At 37.2% G+C, this 23,636-nt stretch overlaps 1 protein-coding gene across 5 annotated transcripts in view; it reads right to left on the bottom strand.

The window, feature by feature from the left end:
- The window catches only part of BTRC (beta-transducin repeat containing E3 ubiquitin protein ligase), a 164,282-nt gene that overhangs the window by 8,096 nt on the left and 132,550 nt on the right, over positions 1 to 23,636 (bottom strand). For all 5 annotated transcript variants that reach the window (XM_054728656.1, XM_054728660.1, XM_054728657.1 and 2 more), the window contains 9 exons: positions 15,078 to 15,309; positions 12,026 to 12,212; positions 7,504 to 7,600; positions 6,538 to 6,675; positions 5,981 to 6,099; positions 4,080 to 4,329; positions 3,529 to 3,647; positions 2,279 to 2,389; positions 799 to 877 (listed from right to left, as the gene is read on the bottom strand). In XM_054728656.1, coding sequence (XP_054584631.1) covers positions 799 to 877; positions 2,279 to 2,389; positions 3,529 to 3,647; positions 4,080 to 4,329; positions 5,981 to 6,099; positions 6,538 to 6,675; positions 7,504 to 7,600; positions 12,026 to 12,212; positions 15,078 to 15,309 — 1,332 coding nt within the window. The remainder of the gene's footprint in view (positions 1 to 798; positions 878 to 2,278; positions 2,390 to 3,528; positions 3,648 to 4,079; positions 4,330 to 5,980; positions 6,100 to 6,537; positions 6,676 to 7,503; positions 7,601 to 12,025; positions 12,213 to 15,077; positions 15,310 to 23,636) is intronic.

The following is a 23,636-nucleotide window of genomic DNA, read 5'->3' as shown; positions in this document are numbered from 1 at the left end:
TAAATCCAACAAGGAAGACAAAGAAACATCTCTCTCTTTCAGAGCAGAGAATACCTAAATGTTGAGCAAGGATTCAGAATACTGGGCCTTCAAATGCTTGCTCTCATCTTTTCCCTGAGTTGTGCAAAAGGCTGTCTTCTCTAGTGCCCCAGCTAATCTTTTTCTAATCGAAGCAGCTTTTATACTTGGAACATTTTCTAATCCAGGCCTTTGGCATGATAAAGAATTTAGTGCTTTTGAAGGTGATATAAGTTCTTTTTGAGTCACTTCTTCTTCCAAATGTCAAGATGTTCAGGCAAGGGAGTACACACAAAGAATAAAAAAGATGGGATTCAAGTTGCTGGAGGCAGCATGCCTTGAATAGGATGAAGAACTAAGGGGCTGACCAGGGGTTCACACAGACTCCCATGGCACTTTTTGTAGGCACAGGTGTGCAGGTCCTCAGATTCTGGACAGGTTCCAATTTGAGCAATTACGTTCCTTCTCCCTAAGTACCCCCTACTGTTTCTGGTGGATACAGAATTCTTATTCACTTCCTGTACTAAACTGATGTGGAGAGTTGCTGTGCAGCTGTTAAACAGCTGCCACATTTCTCTCCATATATAGTCTCTAAAGCACTTTTGGATGAAAGGCGCTATATAAACATATTTTATTGTCATGTATTGGCTGCCTTTCCACTTAGTAGTAGGTTTTGTGAGGTTCTAACTATCAAATCCAGATCTGTATTCCACAGCACATCAGTGTTTAATTTTTTCTCCTTCCTACCCCCCAACTTCCCTTAAACAATTAGACTCTTACCACAAGAGTCCGTAGACAAAGAGTCCCTGCAGGAGCACGGGGGTCCAAAGCAGCTACAAGATCCCACACTTTAATTTTCCTAGAGATCAAAAAGGGGACAAAAATCTTAATTAAAAGCAAAATTAAGGGAGCACAGGAAGAATAGCAAAACGTCATGGCAATAAGTATGTATGGTGACTATAGTTTATATAATAAATGCAGCTCACAGGAATATATAAAAACTTTTTTTGTTTTGGAGACTTGGTTCTTATATTCATTCTTGGTCTTAACAGGGAAAATATATGTAGTTAACCTAAAAACAAGAAACAGGTTAGCTTTAACCAAACTGATGAAGACAGTGAATGGCAAAGCTACACTATACTTTGGGGCTAAGAGAAGATCTTATACAGTAGGCCTCTTAATAACGTAACAGATGACTTAAACCTGTAAACCTGTAACTCTGAAGCATCTTTGTTTTGGTCAGTTTTAAGAATGGCACAGGTCACATGTACCAGAGGACTGGGGTCCATTTAAGAGTTCTGGAATTTATATTAAGAATCCTCATATTTTGATTTAAGTAAGAAAAGTTCAGCCCTTCTAAACTTTTAATTATAGGTCATGTTTCCTCATGATAAATTACACATAAAACCCACGAAAGGTGGATACAGATCAAAACCATGGGAATGAGAAAATGTAACCTTGGACCTAGCTGGAACATGTCATCACATCCTGAACAATTTCTCAAGGGTATGAGAGTGATGGTTGACCCAAAGCAGAAGTAGTAGGTCTGCTACACTTTCTGCTGCTTGAATTGTCTTAACATATCAGTATAGTCAATTCATACACTAAGATAATGTTAAGTTTCTGATATTTAAAAAGCTGCCAATATTCAAACTGTAGCTTTGTACCCTGACAAAAAGAAATGATAAAGAGGTCTTCATAAGTGAATATACTTTTTATAAGAATTTACTATGTGCTTAGCATTGCTAAACATGGGATCCATCCATATGAATGGATTCTATATTCACCGAAAATCAGACTGAATAAAATAAAAATTACTGAACTCATTGTAACTGAAATGCTAGAAGAAGCAAAGACAAGGGAACTGCACTTTTGGAAACATTCAAAGATATCAAAATTTAAGATCCGACCATATGAAGCCCCATAGATATGGCCCTCCAATGTTTTAGTTTTATAGTAAGTCACTATTTTATATGCATAACCTGTTATACTGGATTTGTCCAATTCTTTGCTTTATAGGGAAAAACAGAAAAATATATAACCAAAATCCCAAATATCAATAACAATCATGAGCAAAAAAGTGCAATTAATGGGAAGAATATTTTTGAAAGAGTAAACAAAGGAGAGGTGAATACATAAATTAGACACAAGGACTATTGTACTGGGTCCTTTCTGTGAAATCTATAATCTTTTAGACACAAGGAGAGGCTATATTTAACATCCTAAGGCAGGAGAGATTAAGATGTAGATACAAACTCACCCATCATAGGCCCCACTGACTATCCTTTTATTATCAAATCGAATACAGCGCACCAATTCCTCATGGCCTTCTAACACTCGTAAACATGCACCACATTCTATGTCCCATAATCTGGAAAAGAAAACTGAGTCAAGTGAATTTTCATATATTCATTCCTAAGCTTGGAATGTTATAATAATATACTTCAATGTTTTTTAAAACGTCCCCAAAATAAATCAACACCCATGCAAAAATGTACTGCTTTCAATGTAATTTATTTCCTTTCTGCCATATAACTCAGGTAGAAAAATGTATATTTTAAGTTCAAACATAGTATATAGTTTCAATGCTTTATATAATTTTGTAACCAGGGTCTCCAAGGCATAAAAAGGATGACTTCAATGCACATACCAGTAGTTGCCTGTGAAGGAAATGACCAAGCCAAGAAAAGCAATGCTTCCTGAAATCACCAATAAGAACGAGATGAAGAATGTCAGTGACATCCTGACCTCACAAAGCATGTCCACCTCTTTCCTGAGGACACTCTCTGTTTTCACCCATTGCAGGACAGTCTTTCTCATTTAATGGAAACGCCAAAGAAGTTCTCAAAAACTTTTATATGCTAATATACAAAAACTGTATGCTTTCAGACCAATCCAGATGGTTTCTAGGAATGATAATTTCATCCTCTTAGTACTTTGAAGGAATTGAGAGGATTGATAAATCATCCAAATACAATTTATATCTGTGTTGTTCATCTTTGTGACGGGAAAACACCAAAAATACTTCAATTAGTGGATTCTTTATAATTTCAGACTGGTAACTCCCTGGCCAATTATGCAATACCAAGAAAATAAAATGCACGCTTGCTAGCAGGTAAACAAATCTTGTTTCTTTTTTTTAGACCATGAGCAGACAGAAATGGCCTCTAGCTATTTATTAGCACTTTCCAACTGTAAACAGGTGAAATTTAAAGAGAAGGGCTTTCAACCTCAATCTGCTCATCTCTCTTGCCCACTTCCTCATTCAAGCAATACCTTTTAAATAGGTCTATCTGGTGATAAAACTATTATAGGAAGGAAATACATCAACAAAAGGATTTGCTGTGCTGCCTCTCTGCTTGGGGCAAACTTTTGACCTGCAAGAAGCTACAGAAAGAAAAAACATTTTATAATAAACACAACACAGTTGAAGATTTGTTTGAACTGTGCACAAACAAATGAATGGTAGGATAATACTGATCCCTTCTAGACAAGGCACCTGGTGCTCACCTGATAGTGTTGTCAGATGAACCACTAACGACCAGCCTGTCTCTGTACTGCAAACAGGCGATGCCACGTTTGTGTCCATTTAAGGTCCTCACAAATTCACAAGTACTAGTGTTCCATACCTGAAACAGAATATGGCATTTGGCAGTTGATTTGGTGCTCTCACTAGTAATATCTACGGCAAGTGGAGTCCTGGGGAGGCAAGGACTACTAAACCAAGTCAAGTTCTCAAGCCAATGACAAGTTTGATTCATGGTAATATAGGGCTAATTTGTAGCTTGTTGCTATCACATAAGGATTTCTCAAATTGATTTACTCTATGGTGTTAGTCTGGCCTTATAGACAAATTTTCTTGAACCTAAATTTACTCCTGCCCTTCTTACACTCACCGTTATTTATAGTACTAAAATACCTAACCAAAATTGTCACACAACTTAGCTCATTTATTACCTCTTTACTTAAATATTTAATTAGTCTACAGTGATGTTTTAATATGAAATAGTCCTTGATCAGGTTTTCACATGAATTCCCCTACTCTTAAGTTGGAAACTTACCTTTATAGTCCTATCTCCAGATGCAGAAACAATGTACTTGTCATCAAAGTCTACAACATTGACGGCAGCTCTGTGTCCGACTAGCACCCTCCGGAGGGTGATGTCAGTTGGGGAGGCCATATCCCATACAGCAATGGAACGGTCTTTGGAGCAGGTCACCATCATGCCATTATTGAAACGTAAGTGCAGAACTGCTTCACAATGATGAATCAACGTGTTTAGCATTTCACCTGTATTTACATCCCACACCCTGGAACAAACAACATTAAGAAGGCTATCTGAGATTTTGATGGTACTGATGCTACAATGTACTACCAATATTTGACCACTGTGCTTCCCACCTCTCCTACCCCACTTTCATACTAGTACTACACCCTACTCTTCTGCATTTTTAAAGTTGACCAGAGGTAAAGAATACTGATGGATCACAGGGAAGTGGTAGATAGAGGGCTGGGATAGGAGAGTAGGGAAAGCAAGAAGACAGGATGCTGCCAATGTGAAATGCTTAAAGACACACTACTTCAAATATGGGCATGTGTAGGGAGTAGGAATGAGGTAGCAGCCACCATCACCTACTAATTGGGCTCAGATCAAGATTATTATAAAACTTCAGAAATTCAATCTGATACCATTAATAAGATACATTTAAAACTGGGGATCTGATTAATAATAGCAGCATTATGTCCTATGGATAGCCCTCAGGAACTAGAACTGATATAGGTCAAGAAGCTTCTGCAACAGACTGATTTAATGCTATGGATTTGATCTTGATGTCCCTGAATCTAAGATTTTACCACACAAGTCAAGGCCCAATATTACTTAGACCTTAAGTCTAAGGCTCCACTTCTGAGCTTTGAATGGGGGTTGGCATCAAGAAGGGCCACCAACTGTAAACATGGGCTTCACAGTAGAGAATAGGACCCTTAGATAGCTTGAGAATTTTATGTGACGAGATATAGCATTTGGCTTTGATACTCTTATTTTTGTATATTTACTTTGGTTTTTGTAACACAAGTTATTCCTTTTTCCAGATTAACCCCCTTTTTCAGAAAATCATTTTTTCCCTTATCCTATAAATGATGTTAGCCTCTACAATGTTTCAGCTTCCTTGAGGCATTCCACATGCACCAATAAATGTTAAATGTCGATAACTGTAAGAAGTAAGTTTGCTATGCCTTTAAGTCAAAAGACAAGAAACAAGAACAGTCTTTTCTAATCACAGAGGATAACTGAGAATGGTAAACATTTAACTTCAGAGAATCTAACAATGCAGTTAACTGCTTCCCCCCCCCCTATTTTTAAAAAAGTTACTTCTGATGCATTATGTTTGCTAAATCCTTTAGCTTAAGGCAAAATTTCTAACAGAGGTTTCCAGCAGTGCTTCTGGTACCCAGAACTCAAACTACACTGGACTCCAGCAGCATAATGGCTGTGTCATCAAATTACTAATGCCTCTGGAAATTGAAGGCCCCTCCCTGAGTGAAGCTTGCAATTAAAAACTGCAGGGACAGCAGGGGAGGGGCTGGCAAAGAGAGAGCATTTCTCACCTGTACACATTTTAAAGGAGATAACACATGCCTACACTACAGTTATAACCCCGAAAGGAAGGCTTCATTTCATTCATGTCATTCCCTTGTGAGGTGGTTTTTGTAAGGAATGCAAGGTTTACCAAGTTTCTGTAATGGATGATTCCAGCAAATTAAAACAGAATGTGTAGTTTCCTAATTCAAGTTTTTTAGTTCTAGATTAACACAATGATGGGGGGAGCTGATGGTTTATTCTTCTTTAGTTATGAAGTTTTAGAATTGTGCTCATGCAGATACACACAGAATTACTATCTATGACAAAGACAGAGTGGATCTGATATTTCAGAGCTCAAAAAATCGTTTGAAATTTCCTACCTGACTGTAGAATCCGATGATCCAGTTATAATCACCCTCTCGTCATACTGGAGACATAGGACAGAACCCGTGTGGCCTGTGAGAATTCTCTTGCATTCCAACGTGCTTTTATCCCAGATCTAGGATGGCAAACAAGATCCTTTTGATCACTGTGATAATGGGGTGCTGCAGAGACTTGCTGGCTCTATTATGTGTTTGACACCCCCAAAGAATCAAAGCTCAGAGTAGTGTGGAATGCATTCTTTTCGCTAAGCACCTACATATATGTGGCTTCAGTACTAATGCAGACTTTATCCTTTTCATTAGGGAACAGGGATAGCCTATAATTATGTGAGGGCTAAGAGTAACAGCTTATTCAGTGAACTTCAAGAAGAGAATTTAACAACCCATTTATATGCTCTTCTTGAGGGAAGCAGGTGTCTGTCCTTTAAGGAACTGATTTTGGCTTTGGGACTAGAAACAACCTTCAATGCTCACTTACTTCCTGGAAATAAAACTTAGAATTTATGCTTTGGATTGCTTCTTCAGCTACTTTCCCACACCTGAAGAAATCTCACCTTGATAGTGTTGTCTCGAAGGCCGCTTACTATCTTTTGATCATCATACTGCAAACAGTAAACTCCTTTGCTTGTTTCACTTCGGCAGTGGATTCTCTGTAAACTATGTCTACCACATCTCCAATTAGATTCTATTGTCTGAGAAGAAGGAATGGTAAAGAGGCAGTAATTAGGAAAAGAACAGAACTAAACACTTATCTAACTTTCATGCAACCAATGACAAATGCTCAGTGCTTCACTCTATTGGCTATTTAAAACTTAAGGCAAACTAAAAATATGTTTTTTTCCTCTCTCTCTCTCCCTCTGTCTGTCTTTTCCCCTCCCTTCCACTTTCTCAACAGAAAAATATCCTTGGATGAGGATAAACAAACAAACAAACAAACGCCACTACTTAAAATTATAAAACATTTTTTCATTTGTGAAGTAATTAAAGATTTATTTTCTAGAACTTTTCATACAATTCATTCAATTAAATAATAAACCTGGTATAAAGAGACTGCTCACTGATAGAAGACAATCTGTGAACCACATGAAGTTATGTGCTCAGTGGGCTTCCTACATGGTGGTCATTTCTACCAGTGAATCTCCGTGGAGGCTCAATTGAGAAGATATCTGAATATCAGGTTAAGAGTGCAACTTTAGCAGTCTCACTGATATTATATGAAGACATTATAATCTCTCTCTCTCTCTCTCATCTATCTATCTATCTATCTATCTATCTATCTATCTATCTATCTATCCATCCATCCATCCATCCATCCATCCATCCATCTATCAGTAAATGACTTTTAAACACAAATCTTTGCCTGGCAATTTGCTATATTTTACCTACTCTATTCTCTTACAAAGAAATTGATTTTTAACTCACATCAATAAACCTTAATGGATTTGCAGTAACAATGCTGTTACTGAAGAATGTTGATTCTCTAGTATTTGGCAAATACCCAAATATACATAGATTCTTACCTCAATGTCTTGTATGATTTTAGGATAAAGTGCTCTATAAAAAGAGTTGGGAGGAGCATTCCCATCAGGAGGTTTGTTTTTGAATAAATACTGTCCCCTAAAAAAACACAAATATTTCATAATAAAAATCATAATATTATGCATTCACAAGGAGCTTCATATTTCTTCAAAGTGTTTTCACAATCATCATTCCATATAGTCTCCATAACTAGCCTGGAGAGGAATGAAGTTAAGTCTGGTTTCAGGAGTCCCACATCAAGGAGTAACTTTCTGGGCTCTAAGGAACTGGGCCAATATTGATTTGCTTTTGGGAAAAACATGATTTCCAGTGTAGAACATCGAGTATCAGGCCTTCAGGAATATTATAATGTCAATACTTAAATGAAATACATATAATCAGAATCCAACTATCGGTCTATTAGACCTCTGGAAAGACAGATTTATTGGCCTTATCTTTTGAAAATGTTATTCATGATGATATCTATGTACTTATCTTTGAACTACTAAGCACATGTTCCACAGCCTTTTTTTCACTGAGTAAAGCTGTGCTAGTCAGTGGAGCCTCGCATCATGGGCAGTAGGAATGCCTCTGTCACAAAGAACACTTTTTTTGTCTTCATTTATGGGGTTAAGGTTTGGTGGCAACTCAGGCACCCTGGTGATCAGTGTAGCTATGCTTGAAAGGAGCAATTCAGTTCATTTGCACAGAAAACAAAGGGATCACAGGAGTGTTCAGAAGCAGGTATGGAAGAAGATGAAAAGAAATGCCTAAAAGCACTGTGCTGTCAAGTCTAAAGCATGAAATTGACTTTCACAGGTGTGTTCCTGGCTATGTACATACATACACACATTTTACTGCCTTTCCTTGATTCCAGTGAGCAACATTTGTTAGCATCTCCTTCCTTATGACAGTACATCTTTGGAATGCTTATATCCCAAGCTAGATCTTTCTACAAAAAAAAAATCAGTAAATGGCAATCACTTCCTGCTGGGTAAAAAATTTAATTCCTTATCCTGAAGTTAAGAACCCACCAAACACGGTGTGGAAGCTAGTAAACCCCACTATGGGTGTACTAACTGCTGTTCTCACTGGCACTGTGCCTTGCAAAGTGGAGATAGGCAGAAATGCCTCTGAGTGTAATCCTGGCACTAGAGAAATCATGTTTTCTCTGGGCCAGTCATCTACTCCTCCCTCTATAGCTCCATTACAATATAATTAATTGTTCAATGTCTCTAGGAGCGCTTCTCTCCTGCCCTCTTCCTATTATACACCTTGAAAATTAGTTGAGAGAATTTCCTATCAGAAAGGTAGCTGCTGGCTCTGACTTCTGTGTTAATACGGAAAGGGAAATCTGCAATGGAGATACTAAAAAATAGTTTTAAGAAAGGGACAAATAGGAACAAGCAATAGGATACACCAACATAAAGAAAAGGGCAAACAAGATACACTGAAATAATTCTGGCTTTAAAAAGTTAAACTCTTCTCTAAACAATCTTATTCTAGCAACACACTGCAGACAAACAATAGATTCTGAATGAAGAAATTTTAAATCTGGTTAATAATTATAATTTAATAACTTCAACTCCAACATCCTTTAATGCGGTAGGAATCACTACATTAATTTTACAGATAAAGAAATCAAACATCAGGGAGGTTAAGAAACTTGCCCAATGTCACATAGCTAGTGAGTAGAGCTGAGGTTTGAATCTAAGTCTGACTTCAGATCCCATACTCTGAAATACTTTATTGTCTCTCAATGTCCACCATTCTTCAGAGATTCCTGTCCTCTTTTTAATCTCTGCAATTATACACAGGCATCCCAGGATTTCTTCATAATTCATGAAACTATTTCTATATCCTAAGGAAAGAGAAATTATATAAACCTGTGATCATTTTCTACTGCACCATAGTTACCATGGCTTGCTAAAGTATCTGAATTTCTTCAAATCAGAGGTGCAACAAAAAAGGGTGACTAGGTATTTAAAACTGGTTTCCCAGTCTATAAGTCAAAATCTTTTATGATGGAAGCTCTTTGACAACAGGTAACACTTTTATATGAAATGCCTAGTACCTCTGAGAGTGTGAGTACATGCTAAATGCTAAATATTAAATTCAGAATGTTTTCATAAAATGTGACCTGCTAATTAAGAAAATAGACTTTCCCCAAGTTGTCTTTTATTATACTTTTAAGAGTTAACCATTACTGAGCAGAGAGAGCACATTCAGTATTATTCAAGAGAGAAGATGGAGTTCACATAGGGTCAGACTATCTAATTCATTTAGATATAAATTACAACAGCAAAGCAGAAGTTAAACCCAAAGCTTTATTAGAAAACAGTATTTACTTATTTAAATATTTTTGGTTGGACGACATGGGCAAAACTATCAATGACAGCATTTGGGGGACTTGATTGACATAGTAGGCTTGGTAAGCTAACTTAAAGAATAAAATGAATAACTGACCATGCACTAAAATTTTTTGTTTTAAGTGGGGGAAGGACACTAACACAGGAAGAAAGGCAACATGTAAAAATAGAAGCAGCCACAGAAAGTCAAGGTGATACTGGAAGTGGAAAAAAACTTGTAATTTTATGGGGTTACATTAGGCTAAGATGACAAATGTGGCCCAAGACAAAGGAATATAATAGTCAGAACTCTGAAGGATACTCAAAAGAGCAGGAGTGGGTTCCTGTGGTTGAAGAGATAGGGGAAAGAGTGATAATTATAGTTGGATCCTGGATTATTTCTCAGTTATACCTTCACACACCCCTTTTAAAAAGCCCCAAAGCCAATTTTTCCAATGATCTTATATTTTTTTCCTGTATAATTAACATAACAGATCTTGCTGTTTAGTGTCAACTCTAAGCAAAATTGTTAAGACTATGTTGATTTTTGGTATTTTTACATGCATCTGCTCAAATCTGCCCGAATACTTCTTGTTCTCACTATCTTAAAAAAAAAAAAAAAGACTGTAAACTCCCAATGTCTGATAAAGGTTCACTATCCTTTATAGTCCAAATGGGACCAAAGTGTATTTTAACAGGGAACAAAACCTTTATAGCTATGGGGATGAATCTCTATAACGGAAATTTCAGGTCAGGAGTGATTTGGAGGAGAGTTTCTTTTCATTCCCTCCCCCCCTTGAGGGGCAGAGAAATAGTCCTAGCTGCCCTAAAATGTTCCCATGTAAGCAACTGCCTGCTCTATTTCTAAGGTTGGTCTTGGCACGCTTAACAAAATGATGAACTCTGAATACCATACAACTACATACTATTTTGTTTTTTACACTATAAGGAATTTATTTCCAAAGTATGGCATAAGTTATGAGACATAAGGTTTCTATTTTTCTATATAGTGAAATAAATGAGGATAGAAAAAATATTTGGGGAAGGAGAAATAATAGTATGCTTTCATTTATGCAATTTTTACATAGCCAAACAATTGCCTGGAATTTTCTCCCCTTTACTGAATTTGAGAGAAATATTAAAGTCTTCCTAATAGCCAGAATGACAGAACTCTCTTGCAGTACTTGGTATAAAATTTACAGGGCATTTTGTTTAGTATATACTAATTAATTTCAAAGGTAAAAGGGAGCCAATTATATTATAATGAAAATTGCTAAGAAAAGCTGATCCTTCATTTTTAATTGTTTTATATCTCTTTATGATCTAAGGTAAACAACTGATAAAATTCATTGCTCAGAATAATATCAAGCACACATATGCCTGCTGATGCATATCTATCAACTAAAATATTTAATGTCACTTTCATTTTATGGAAATATTCATAGCTGACTTTCTTATAGTGACATTCTAGAGACATCCTCTGAGAGCAAATTATATACAGAAGAATCTTCCAGAAGTTCTAACAAAATGGTACCATTACATTAAGAAAACAACAAAACTGATAAGTCTCAGACTGCTAACTATAAAATGCCTTAAAGAATTCAAGCTTAAGCAGTAAAATCTTGAAAAAATATGTCTTATGAAAAAATCATTGTTTATACCAAATTCCATTTTTCATTTTTCTGATGGCCATAGTTCTTATTCTAGTTGGGCATAAAAATAATTTTGATTACAAAGGCAATAAAATACCCCAGGCATGGGCTAAAGGCAAGAAACCTTCTAAAGGAGAAAATAATTATTTGTTCTGGATTGTTTTAGGGGAAAGTAGATCTGATGGCTTCTACGTGATTCAAAGTCATCTACTTGCCTTATAAATTGCCCCTCAGCCCTTTTTCAGAATACTGTTTCTGCCCAGAGAACAGAATGCTTTAAACAGGAAGGCTAGTCTGGTTTTTCGTTATTTTTTGCAAAGCAGTATTAACATATTATGTCATTTATGTGTGATTGGTCAGAAGAAAAACTGCCTAGTACATGAGCAACTATTCTACATTTTTTGCTATAAACCAGCAAAATCACTGTATTAAATGAGAAATGGTCTCACTGGTTCCCGACAACATTCCAATGAATGAGTGGCCAGGTCCTGAAGCTCTAATAGTAAGAAAGTTAAAAGGCTCACCATCCTCTTCGTTCTGCCAGGCCTCTCCACAGAGAATCTGTCCTGACCATTCTCTCGATGAGCTTTTTCCATAACATGCCATCAGATGTTACTCGGTACCATTCTTTGCACACAAGTTCAGCAGCACATAGTGATTTGGCATCCAGGTATGACAGAATGTTCTCAGCAATGTGATCCAAACCCCGAGCTTTTGGTGGGGGAAGGAGGCAAAGAAGAACATAGATGGTAAATGATTTTTTACAAAAGGTCTTTGAAACAAAACAGCGTTTATTCTGTTATGAAGGCACATCACTGTCCCTAGTGTGGTCCAGTTTCTTTTTCAAACAGAAACTTAGGTCAAATGAGTGTCAATAATTTTTCCATAAGGTTACAGAAATGAACAGTATTTTCTATCTTCCTTTAGATAAGGAAGTTAAAGCTAACATCCAGCAAACCCCCCAAGACATTAAAAATAAAAAGGATTCCAGAAAACAATTCACATCTATCTGTATGGATTTCAGCACTAGGGGATGTTCTATGGATGGCATCTCAAACTCTGTGATTCAGACCCCCCCAAATCTCTATATTAGGTCCATTTCTCATTCTGTTTCTATTACTGCTGCAGTTCCAAAGCTGTTCAGTAAAAGAAATATCCTTTAAATGTACTGGGGGAGAGGCACTAAGTCAGAATGTGCTGGCCTATAGAATTTTGGGCATGCAGAAAGGAGAGAAGAAGGAAATACAGATTTGGTATAGGAACATCCCAAGAGGAAAGACAGAAAGGAATGTTTAAGTTCAAGGATGAGTTTAATTTCAGATGTTTAAAGAAAACTATATTTGAGAATAGTTGCTGCTATAAAACCTAAATGACAGTACAAAAAAATGAAAATAATCCCAGACCAATAGATAACTTGGTTAGAATTTCAGAGACTATTTTGTAGGATGTACAGAGCAAAACACAGTGGAAGTAGATCTTGAGCTGAGTAAACTAGATGGGCTTCCCAATTAAAACTTTTCTACCACTCAAAGCCATACAGAGGCCTCAAGAGGAGCAGATCCTATAAAATAGGATGCTCTCACTAATAAACTTTTGGCTGCTGTTCTAATTCACAAGTGAGACAAAAACATTCAAAGTTCTTTCTTTTTACATGTTACATATCAAAAGTTTGCTAAAGACTTAAGTAGTACAGAAGGATTCCTTCAAACTTGACTCCCTTATGCACAAACTTAAACAGAACAGAATGCCATATTCCATCTTGTGGCTTTCCTCTGAATCATATGAAGACACACTTGGATGCCATTAGCAACAATCCAAATGTGTTTAAACATTATTGTAATTATAAAGATTGTATGGATATTATCACACTTTTCAGAAGATTTAGAAAAGAAAATGTCAAGTGGATCTTGTTTGGCTAGCATCACATTCATATATATATATATGTATATGTATTATTTTTAATCCTCATCTGAGGATATGTTCACTGATTTTAGAGACAGGAATAGGGGAGAGGGAGGGAGAATTGGAGGGAAGGAGGGAGGGAAAGGGAGAGGGAGAAACATCAGTTGCCTCCCATACAGGCCTCAAACTGGTAACCTCGGTATGTGTCCTGACAGGGAATCAAACCCAAAACCTTTTGTGTACAGGATGACACTCCAAGCAACTGAGTCACCAGGTCAGGGCAATCACATTTCATATTTAAGCATAAGCAGATGGAAGCACCCATCACCTCATTCTTATTAAAGGAACGTGATTATAAGCCAACTAAAATATAAAAATTAGCTCTTCATGCAAAATACAGTGATGGTGCAAATCCTGCATCTTTATACTGAAACTTTCTACACCATCAGAAGTTTCCAAAATCCATTCCTGTGCTTTTAATGGCTGCCATCAAATTGCTCCTGATCTTTCACAATGTCCCTATAATAAGTCTTTGGAAGTAATTTCACCTAACACTCCAAACAAACCCATTACATTAATGGATTACAGGCATTTTTTGAAGTAGTTTGGTTTACTAAATGTAGCCAGATGGTATAGGTTTATAAGTCAAAATGGCTGTAAAGCATTAGACTGATGATTTAATATCTTATAAAGTGGTCAGCAGATACACACCAGGAATCACTATTAGGTAAAGGGATACACTGGTCTAATCAACTCCTGTTCAATTCACAGTGGTATATACTTGAGATAGTGACATGTCTCAGTGAAGGGGGAGAGCACAGTACTGAGGTACACACAGGTTGTTCGCACAGAAAACTGCCTGTGGCTAAAACAAAATCCAATGAGTGAAGAGGGGGCAGAAATCTATTCTATTTAACAAAAGATACAAGTACAAATTCAGCTTTAAAATGGTTATTTCTAAGTTATAAACAGGCATTTCTTGTTTTAAAGGGCAATTTAAAATGCAACTTTAGAAAAACAAAAATTTTTTAAAGTTATAATTGGCAAAGATTAAGCAAGTGGTAATAAGCAGTTTTGGGGAGGGTGTAAGTTGGTATATTTTTCTTAAGAGGATTAGTTTGGTACATGTGATAAAAGCTTTAAAATGTTCATATGTGTGTATGTGTGTATATATGTATACAATAGGTATTTGATTACTGTGCACAGTGAGATTGTAAAGCCTGGAATTTACATATTTAATGTCACAGCAACGCTGTGGGGATACTCTTCTTTCTAAAATACTCAAAAATGTTTCTTATTCATTCCTACAATTTAAATATTCTATTGATAAACTCTCTTAGAAATCCAAAGCCAAGTATATATTAAAACTAAGATACATCTTAAACCAGATAATGCTTCAGAAAAGATGTTACTTGGACCAGTGGGTGGGTAAATAGGGTGAGTAAAAGAGCATGAGATAGGGAGAAGATAGGGAAAAGAGCAGTTTCTATCTCCAGAATTTGATATATATATATTTGGTATTTATACTCCAAGAAGGTATGATTAAAGGACTCAGTTTGTAAAAATGAAACCAAAAAAGACTTTTAAAAAGATGTATAGCTAAGATCCAGTACCATTACCATTGTAACATATCTTCCAGGCAAATTAACGGCTCACAAACACCCATAGACATACCTGGCAGAGCAGTTATGAAATCCCTCTGCAGCATAGGTTTAAGGTACGAGTTTATGTGCCCATGTTGGTAATGACACATTTGGGATATAAGATGTTCCACAAATTCCACTTGATCGGACTCTGACCACTGCTCAAAATATTTGACACACAGTTCCTTTTCCTTCTCATAGCTTGCCGAGAGTTTCCGTTGTTTGGGCACAATCATACTGGAAGTGCCATTGGCAAGTTTTGTCTGTAGAAAAGGTGGATTAAAAACACACACATAACAATAAGTATTGAAAATGAGGGAAATATATAATTTGTTGGTCTTGCATGCTATGTTATGTCTATAAGATAGAGCTCACTGTTACACTTAGTAATTGAATGTTTGTGAACAGTAATTACAATGAAAGACAGAAATACCATAGTAAGTTGGTACATTGGGAATATTCTGGATGAGTATGCATCCATTTCCAAAAGTTCATAGGAAGACATTATTTGGGGATATATATAGATGAAAACCAAAAGCTGAAAGCATGTTGTTACTATTACTAGCAAGCCAAAAAAGCTAATTTCCTTTTTCTTTTGCCAGGCAAAAAAATTTGGCCCTAATTCTGCAGAAAATGGTTCAACAGCAAAGCTTCTTGGATAAGAATAAGTAGAAAATGCAAGAAATGGCTTTGCAGTTAGAGCAGAAGTGGCACACAGCTCTGCACTGAGGTGCCGTAGGATGGAGGCCTGGTGAAAAGAACCATGAGCAAGTTCTGTCTTCACTTCTGTTGGGGATGTAGGCTGGGTTAGCTCCTTATTTTCATTCTTCCATTGATTTGTCCTATTCTCTTTAAGGCTTATATAAAACCTTTTTTTTTTCTGTTTTAAAATACATTAATTTATAATTTGCTTTTTCTTGTATATATCAGTTACTAAGTTACTAGACATTTATACAATCACCGACAACTTATTTTTCAATAGTCAAATAAGAAATCCTCCATACAAAGAAAGGCCAATGACTAATTTGAGACTATGGTACTTTGGAACTAATGCTCAAATAACATTTATATGCTTCATCTACCCTTCCTCCCCCCCAAAAAAATCCCATCTCCACTGTCATCAAAATTAAATGCCATAAAGTCTTTTTTTTTATTAATTGGTTCAGTCAATAAATATTAATTAAGCATTTACAACATGCCAAACATTGTCCTAGGTCCTAGGAATACAACACTGAACAAAAGTAACAGTCTATCATTGGGGGAACTTATATTCTAGTGTGTACAGCAAGTTAAAAACAACCAAATAAATAGAAAACATGTCTACAGTGCTATGAAGAAAACTAAAGCAGGATAGGGGATAGGCAAAATTATACGATGGTCCCAAGAAGCTTGGCTACTGATGTACACACATCTTTCAGTTTTTCAAACAAACATGTAGATACTGCTGTGATTTAATTAAGGTCCCAAATTAGTTGACCTTAAGGTTGGGAGGTTTACTCTGGTGGGTCTGATCTAATCCAATGAGCCCTGTAAAAGCAGAGCTGGTGGCAGAAGAGGAAGGAGACCATGTGGCAAGGAATGAAGGCAGCCTCTAAGAGCTGACAGCCAGTAAAGAAATGGGGATCTCAACCCTACAAAGGCAAGAAACTGAATTCTGCCAACAATAATGAGCGAAGAAGAGAATTTCCCCCCAGAGCCTCTGGATGAGAACTGGCCAACCCTTGATATATATTTTTTAATCCTCACCCAAGGATATTTTTTCCATTGATTTCCAGACTCACATATAGTCAGTTGATTTTTGAGAAAGGTACTAAGATAACTCAATCGGGAAAGGATAGACTTTTCAACAAATGATGCTGAAACAACTGGGTATCTGTTTAGAAAAATGAACTTGCTCTTTACTTTAGATCACAAACAAAAATTAACTTAAGTGGATTCTGGATTTATATGTAGAACTTCTAGAAAAATATATAAGAGGAAATCTTATTGCTATTTGGATAGGCATACATTTCATAGATAAATCAGTATGTGGTAAAATTTTAAACTTATAGTTTAAAAAAACCCAAGAAAATAAAAATTCAAATAATAAACTATGAAAAATATTCTCAATATATGTATTTGACAAAGGACTTGTATCTAAAATATATAAGGAACTCCCACAACTCAGTAAGAAAAAAAATAACTCTTTTTCTTTAAGACTTGGAGAGACACTTAAAAAAAGATCCAGGGATGGCCAGTAAGCACATGAACATCATTAGTGACTAGAAAACGCAAATTAAAATCACAAAACACCACTACAAACTTACTAGAAGGGCTAAAAGTAAAGAGACTGACCATACCAAGTATTGGCAAGAATGAGGAGCAATTGGGTCTCTCATACATTGCTGGCAGTAATGTTTACTGGTACAACCACTTCAGAAAAACCGGTTGACAGTTTCTTATAAAGTGAAACATACTTATTACATGAGCCAGCAATTCCACTCCTAGGTACTTATTCCCCCAAATGAAAACATATTTCCACACAAAACACTTGTACATGAATATTCATAGCTGCTTATTAATAAGAGTCCCAAACTGAAAGAATCCCACTGTCCATCAAGAGCTGAATTGATAAAGTTACAGATACACAAAATGACAAGGATAAATCTCAAAAACATGCTGAACAAAAGAAGCCAGGCACAAAAGAGTACATACTTTATGATTCTCTTTATATGAAACTCTAAGGACAACAAATCTAATTTATAATAATAAAAACAAATCAGTGGTAACATGGGGCTGAAAGTGGGGGTGGGACAGACTGAATTAAGGGCAGAAGAGTTTTGGGGGCAATGAAAATGTTCTACAGTTGTTACACAGGTATACTAGTATACAGTTGCCAAAATTCATCAAACTGTATACTTTCAATGGGTGTATTTTATTATATGTAAATTACCTTAATAAAATGGATTTCAAAGCTTCTAAGGATAGGGTATGTCTAAGGATAAATGCCACTGTAATATTAATTTGATTTGTAACGAAGATATTATATTTGTAGAGATAACAAAGGTAAAGGCCTTTGTTATCAACCCTCTTCCTTCTATCATTCTCTCATACAGATTTTTCTACTAATATCTGAAGTAAATGTAGCAAAATTTCAATTTGAGAGCCTTTAAAAATCCACAAGGGTACAGTGAAAAAGTTCACTTATTAAAAACCCAAAAGGTTGTATATTAGAGTGTATGGGAGAGAGGGTAATGGTTATTGGTGGCAATAGAATTGATTTGGCCTTCCCAACAAAAACCCAATGACTCAACCACTACTGTTCAAATGTCTAGGAAAGCTGACAAACAACCTCAGTTTAATGGTAACACTAACTTTCTGCCACCCCTGCACATCTCCTTTTCTGCTTTTCTGTTTACAATGAACAGTTATCTCCAAAAGAAAGAAGAAAGAAGCTGTCAGGAGACAAGCACACAAAATGAAAGAAAAGTATTTATATGATTGTCCACAGCTTAGTCCTCAAAGGCTAAGGGCTAGCATTCCCCACCCACGCCTCCTCCTCCCCACCCCCGAAGACATAGTACATGCATCACTTTCAAAATTACCATAAATTTCTCTGAAGCTGCCGTAAGGGCCAGGATAGAAAAATACACACTTGCAGACACCAACTGGTCTAACCAACACACCACTGTACTATTAAGTGTGCTGACTTTGCTACCTGTATAGGTTGGAGGACATAGCATGAACTGGCTAAACTTGATGCTAAAATGACAGATGTTTCTAATTTGCATGCAAAACCTTCTTTATTTAACCAATAAGAAGGGGCATGGTAAGTAGAGAAGGAAAATGTTCCAGACGTAGAACACTACTTGCAATTAGGAGAGCAAGGCCTAGGTAAAGAGTAATATTTACGACTAGAGAGATGCAAATGATATTTAAGGATTCTGTTTGGCTTTAAGAAGGGCTTTGAAGAAAGAATGGCATGAAACCCATAGTAGGGGGAAGAAGATATAATGATTAATAGGATGAAACAATGTAAGAATGAAATGGGCAAGGGTTGTGCTGGGGGTAAGGCTATATGTTTCTCTCATGAAACTTTAGAGTTATCAAGCAACCAACAACCATTTACTGAGTGACTACTCTGTTCTGGGCATTTTTCTAGGTGCTAGGGAAACTGTAGAGAAGAGGCATACAAAGTGTCTTTACCTTCTCTGGGGAAGGGTAGAGGCAGAATCCTATATAATAAAAGCCTAATATGCTAATTGACCAAACGGTGGAACAACTGGTTAGTGGGGGGCGGGGCTGGCAAGTGGGCAGTGTCAGGCCAGCCAAGGTGGGTACCAATGAGCAGAGGGAGGGGACTGCGATCAGGAGGTGGCGATGACTAGAGGCGGTGGAGGGGTGATGTGGGGGGGCAGGGCTGGCTGCTCGCCAGCTGGAGCCATGCCCCGATCGGCCCACTGGTTGCCTTCTGCAAAGGGAGGTCAGACTGCGGCTTAGGACCTCTCCCTGCGGGGAGCAGGCCTAAGCTGTTAGTCGGACATCCCCCAAGGGGTCCCGGACTGCAAGAGGGTGCAGGCTGGGCTGAGTACCCCCCTCCCCCTGAGTGCAAGAATTTTCGTGCACCAGGCCTCTAGTATATAATAAATATATTAATTCCAGAAACCAGTAAGTATTGTGAAGAAAACAAAAGATGGTACATTAAATAGGGAGTGAGTAGTACAGCATACTTTAACTGAGGTGGTCATGAAATGATGCTGAAGGCGATAACATATGAACTGAAATCTAAATGTAAGTCAGTCTTCTGAAGATCTGGGAAAAGGCCTTCCAAACAGAAGAAAGAGCAAATCGAAGCTGTGCTCAAGTGAAAGACAGAAAGAAGGCTAGTACAGCTGGGACAGTGAATGAGGGGGACACTGGTGGGAAATGAGGTTAGTGAGGTGGCCTGGGGCTAGATCATATAAGGCCTTCTGGGCCTCAGTAAGGAGTATGGATTTTATCCTAAGTGTAAAGGAGAGCCCCTGCCTGAGGTTTTGAAGTAGTCAAATATAATATCATCTGATTTATGCTTTAGAAATATTTACACTAGCTGCCACAGAGAAAATGGTGCTGAGGGATGGGAAGGTAGGAAGAGGATAACAAGAACAAGCTGTGAGAGCAGAGGCAGGAAGACTAATCAGAAGTCTGGTAAAATAATCCTGAAGTGGTGATAGTGGCTAAAATTAGAAAATTAGAAGAAAGGTATTTTACCCTCACAAGAGAGGAAGGAAGAGAGAGGGCCTGTTGAGAATATAAGTCCAGGTTATAATACCCATTTATTTCAGTAGAGCTATGTACTGATCCTTCAAATATTTAATCTGATACATTAACTTGAATGGGGATTGAACCCGGGTTCTTGCTCCTACAGGCAAGAGAAACAAGAGTCTTGAGGCAGAAGGGAGGATTTAAAAAAAAAAAAGTGTTTATTGATTCTAGAGAGAGAGGAAGGGAGAGGGAGACAGACAGAGAAACACCGATAAAAGAAACACAGATTGGTTCAGCTGCCTCTCACATGCCCGCCACGGGGGACCAAGCCCATCTGGTAACCTCTTGGTGCACAAGATGATGCCCAACCAACTGAGCCACACTGGCCAGGGCAGAAGGGAGGATTTTTAAAGGTCTATACTATACTCTCTATTGGCTATTGCCAGGCTTTATTTAGTTAAATAAGAATAAAAAAATACCGCCGAAACCGGTTTGGCTCAGTGGGTAGAGCCTCGGTCTGCGGACTGAAAGGTCCCAGGTTCGATTCCGGTCAAGGGCATGTACATTGGTTGCGGGCACATCCCTGGTAGGGGGTGTGCAGGAGGCAGCTGGTCAATGTTTCTCTCTCATCAATGTTTCTAGCTCTCTATCCCTCTCCTTTCTCCTCTGTAAAAAATCAATAAAATATATTAAAAAAAAAAGAATAAAAAAATACTGATTTTAAAGTTCTTTTTTCTATTGTTTTTCCTTGATTTATATGTAAAAAAAAAAGTTACATCTCTTTAAAAAAAAAAGTTAACATTGTCTTGGTTGAATTAAGAGGAAATGGTATAGTCAACATTTTGATTAGAATTGAAAGAAACAAGTAGGCACACCTCGTCATGAAGATGGTGATAGCAGGGAGGTCCAGAACAGTTCCACAACTCCTAAAGAGCCAGGGTGGAAAAGAAAAAGGGACCCAGAAGAGAGAGCCCATTAGCATTTTGGCATCTTTTAACAAGGAGATTTCAAGAGAAAAAGAATTTGTCCATAAATTGAACATGCCGAGTAAAACGTAAGGAATACTCAAAAGTGGGATAAAACTTTTAACATTCCAGTTTTCAGTTCTTAAAAACCCTTTAAAACTTTCAGTGACCAAAGAAGTAGTCCATTATCTTTCTGGGGTGAGAGTGCAAATGAAAAGAAAATGGAGGCTGTACATATAGATGGGATATACAGTTCAACCGAAGTAAACATAACATTTCACAGTGGGATTACTGCATTAATATTTTAACAGCTTCTACTAAATATGATTACATATTAGGTGAACTCATAAATATGTCAGATCTGATTAGTGAACATGGAAGACGGGAAGGGGCAGATTTGTCAGCAGAAGGAAAGTTTACATTATGAATCAGATTTCTAATAACCAACAAGAAAAAGCTTGCAATCACTTCAATTCTTTTAAATAAAACTCACTAGGAAATGAACTCACAAATGTACCAGTATAAATGATTATTTGAAGACTGGACATTTTTTTCTATTTACTAATTACAGGAAGAGTCGTATAAAAAAATTCATCAAGCCAAGCCATTTTTATTAGTTCTGAATTTTTGAGGTAAAGGGATAGGATAGTCACTTAACATTTTTAGGTTTCAAAACTGGGCTCTTCTTTCTGTAGTAGGTTCCCGCATGCAACTCTATAGCTTCCAGGGCGATAGGTTCTTTTGTTCTAAATCAAGAAACTCACAGCAGTTTAATTTACTGCTGCATTATTATAGCTACTAACTACGCACACCTCCAAGGCTAGTAAACCCAGTGATGTAGACAGTGCCACCTTAAAAGGATTTTTGGACGGGTCTTAGTAATGGGGAGGAAAAAAAAGGACATAATGTTTAATTATAAGAAATGATTGAAATAGGCACAGACATACCCCGGGTGCCTCTGCACTGCAGCAAGCTCTAAACTTGTTACCGTTAATGGTTTAAATTTCACTGTGCTAATCATTTCAGGACACAAGCCTTTCTTGATAATCTAATGAATTATTCCAACATCCTTCAGCAAAAAAAATCCTCCATGACAGCACTAATTACAAGACGTTTTCCCAGTGCTTATGTAAAATATGACAGAGCAGCAGCTTAGGGAATTGCAGAAAACTGCTTCTAATTTCCACTGAGAAACTGACAAACACCTCTCTTTCATCTCTCCCAGCTCTCAAGTAAGATTTAACTTTCTCATTTAGTTAATTACCGAGTGAGGCTCATCATTCCCCGGATCGGAGCGGCACGGAGCCTTTATCGTGTTAACTTGTGAACTTGATCGATGGCTGCTGCTAAAACTTAATAACTTCACCCCCTGGCAAATTGTAAGATAAATATAATAGGAGAAACTCTGACAGTAAAAACCTGCCAGAAATGAGCACTGTGTTTATGTTTCTTTGCAGGCAGCAAAAAAACAACCAACAGCTTATTACTGGTTGCGTGTTACTTATATTTAAAAGACTCCAGGCACTTAACTTCCTATGTACTGCTAAAACTTTGCTCATCAGATGGGGAAGAATGGGAAAATGCACCAGTGATGCAGATTTGGGGAAGTGAGGAAAGAAGGGGGTAGGACTGGGAGAAAAGTAAAGCAAGGGAACAAATATATTGTGTAAAATTTTTAAAAATGTCACGTTTATCATATAAAATGTCCAACCAGCATAAACAGGCATAAATTTTTTTTAAAAAATCTGGACTTCTAGGATACTATATGAACTATATCAGGTAGCAAAGCAAGAGAATTTCGCTCACTCAAATTTTTTCAATGACCCTAAGTTCATGCCTGAAGAATTCAATTAACTGCAGAATTCCTAGATCTCTTTTCAAAAACCCCTGCAGCTAGAAAACCATTCACTAACTACACCAGTTAACCCTTTCTGAACCAAGTACCCTACAGCTAGGAAATGCATAACTGTGTCTAGAACACGTCATCCAGTCTTATATTCACTTTCCACACCTAAGCTAGTCAAATGAGAAGGAAATAATCTGGAAGTTCTTTTTACCAAACTTGAATCTGAACTTGGAATTTTAACACTTACCTGTGGAAGAGTTCATATCATTGCCTAGGACAGTGATGGCGAACCTATGACATGCGTGTCAGCACTGACACGTGTAGCCATTTCTGATGACACGCGGCCGCTGAGGCGGCTGCATGCCGAGGATGAAACATTTGCAAAATAATGTTTTTTCCTCAAAGTGACACACTACCCGAGTTATGCTCAGTTTTCTGGCAAAGTTTGACACACCAAGCTCAAAAGGTTGCCCATCACTGGCCTAGGACATCATGAATTTTAGCAAGGACAACCGACAAGGTATAACAGTAATACAATGGCTGCTCACACATGCTA

Source organism: Eptesicus fuscus, chromosome 17, assembly GCF_027574615.1.
Source record: "Eptesicus fuscus isolate TK198812 chromosome 17, DD_ASM_mEF_20220401, whole genome shotgun sequence".
Taxonomy (NCBI): Eukaryota; Metazoa; Chordata; class Mammalia; order Chiroptera; family Vespertilionidae; genus Eptesicus; species Eptesicus fuscus.
The sequence above is the reverse complement of the archived record's forward strand: the minus strand, read 5'-3'. Positions and strand labels throughout refer to the sequence as shown.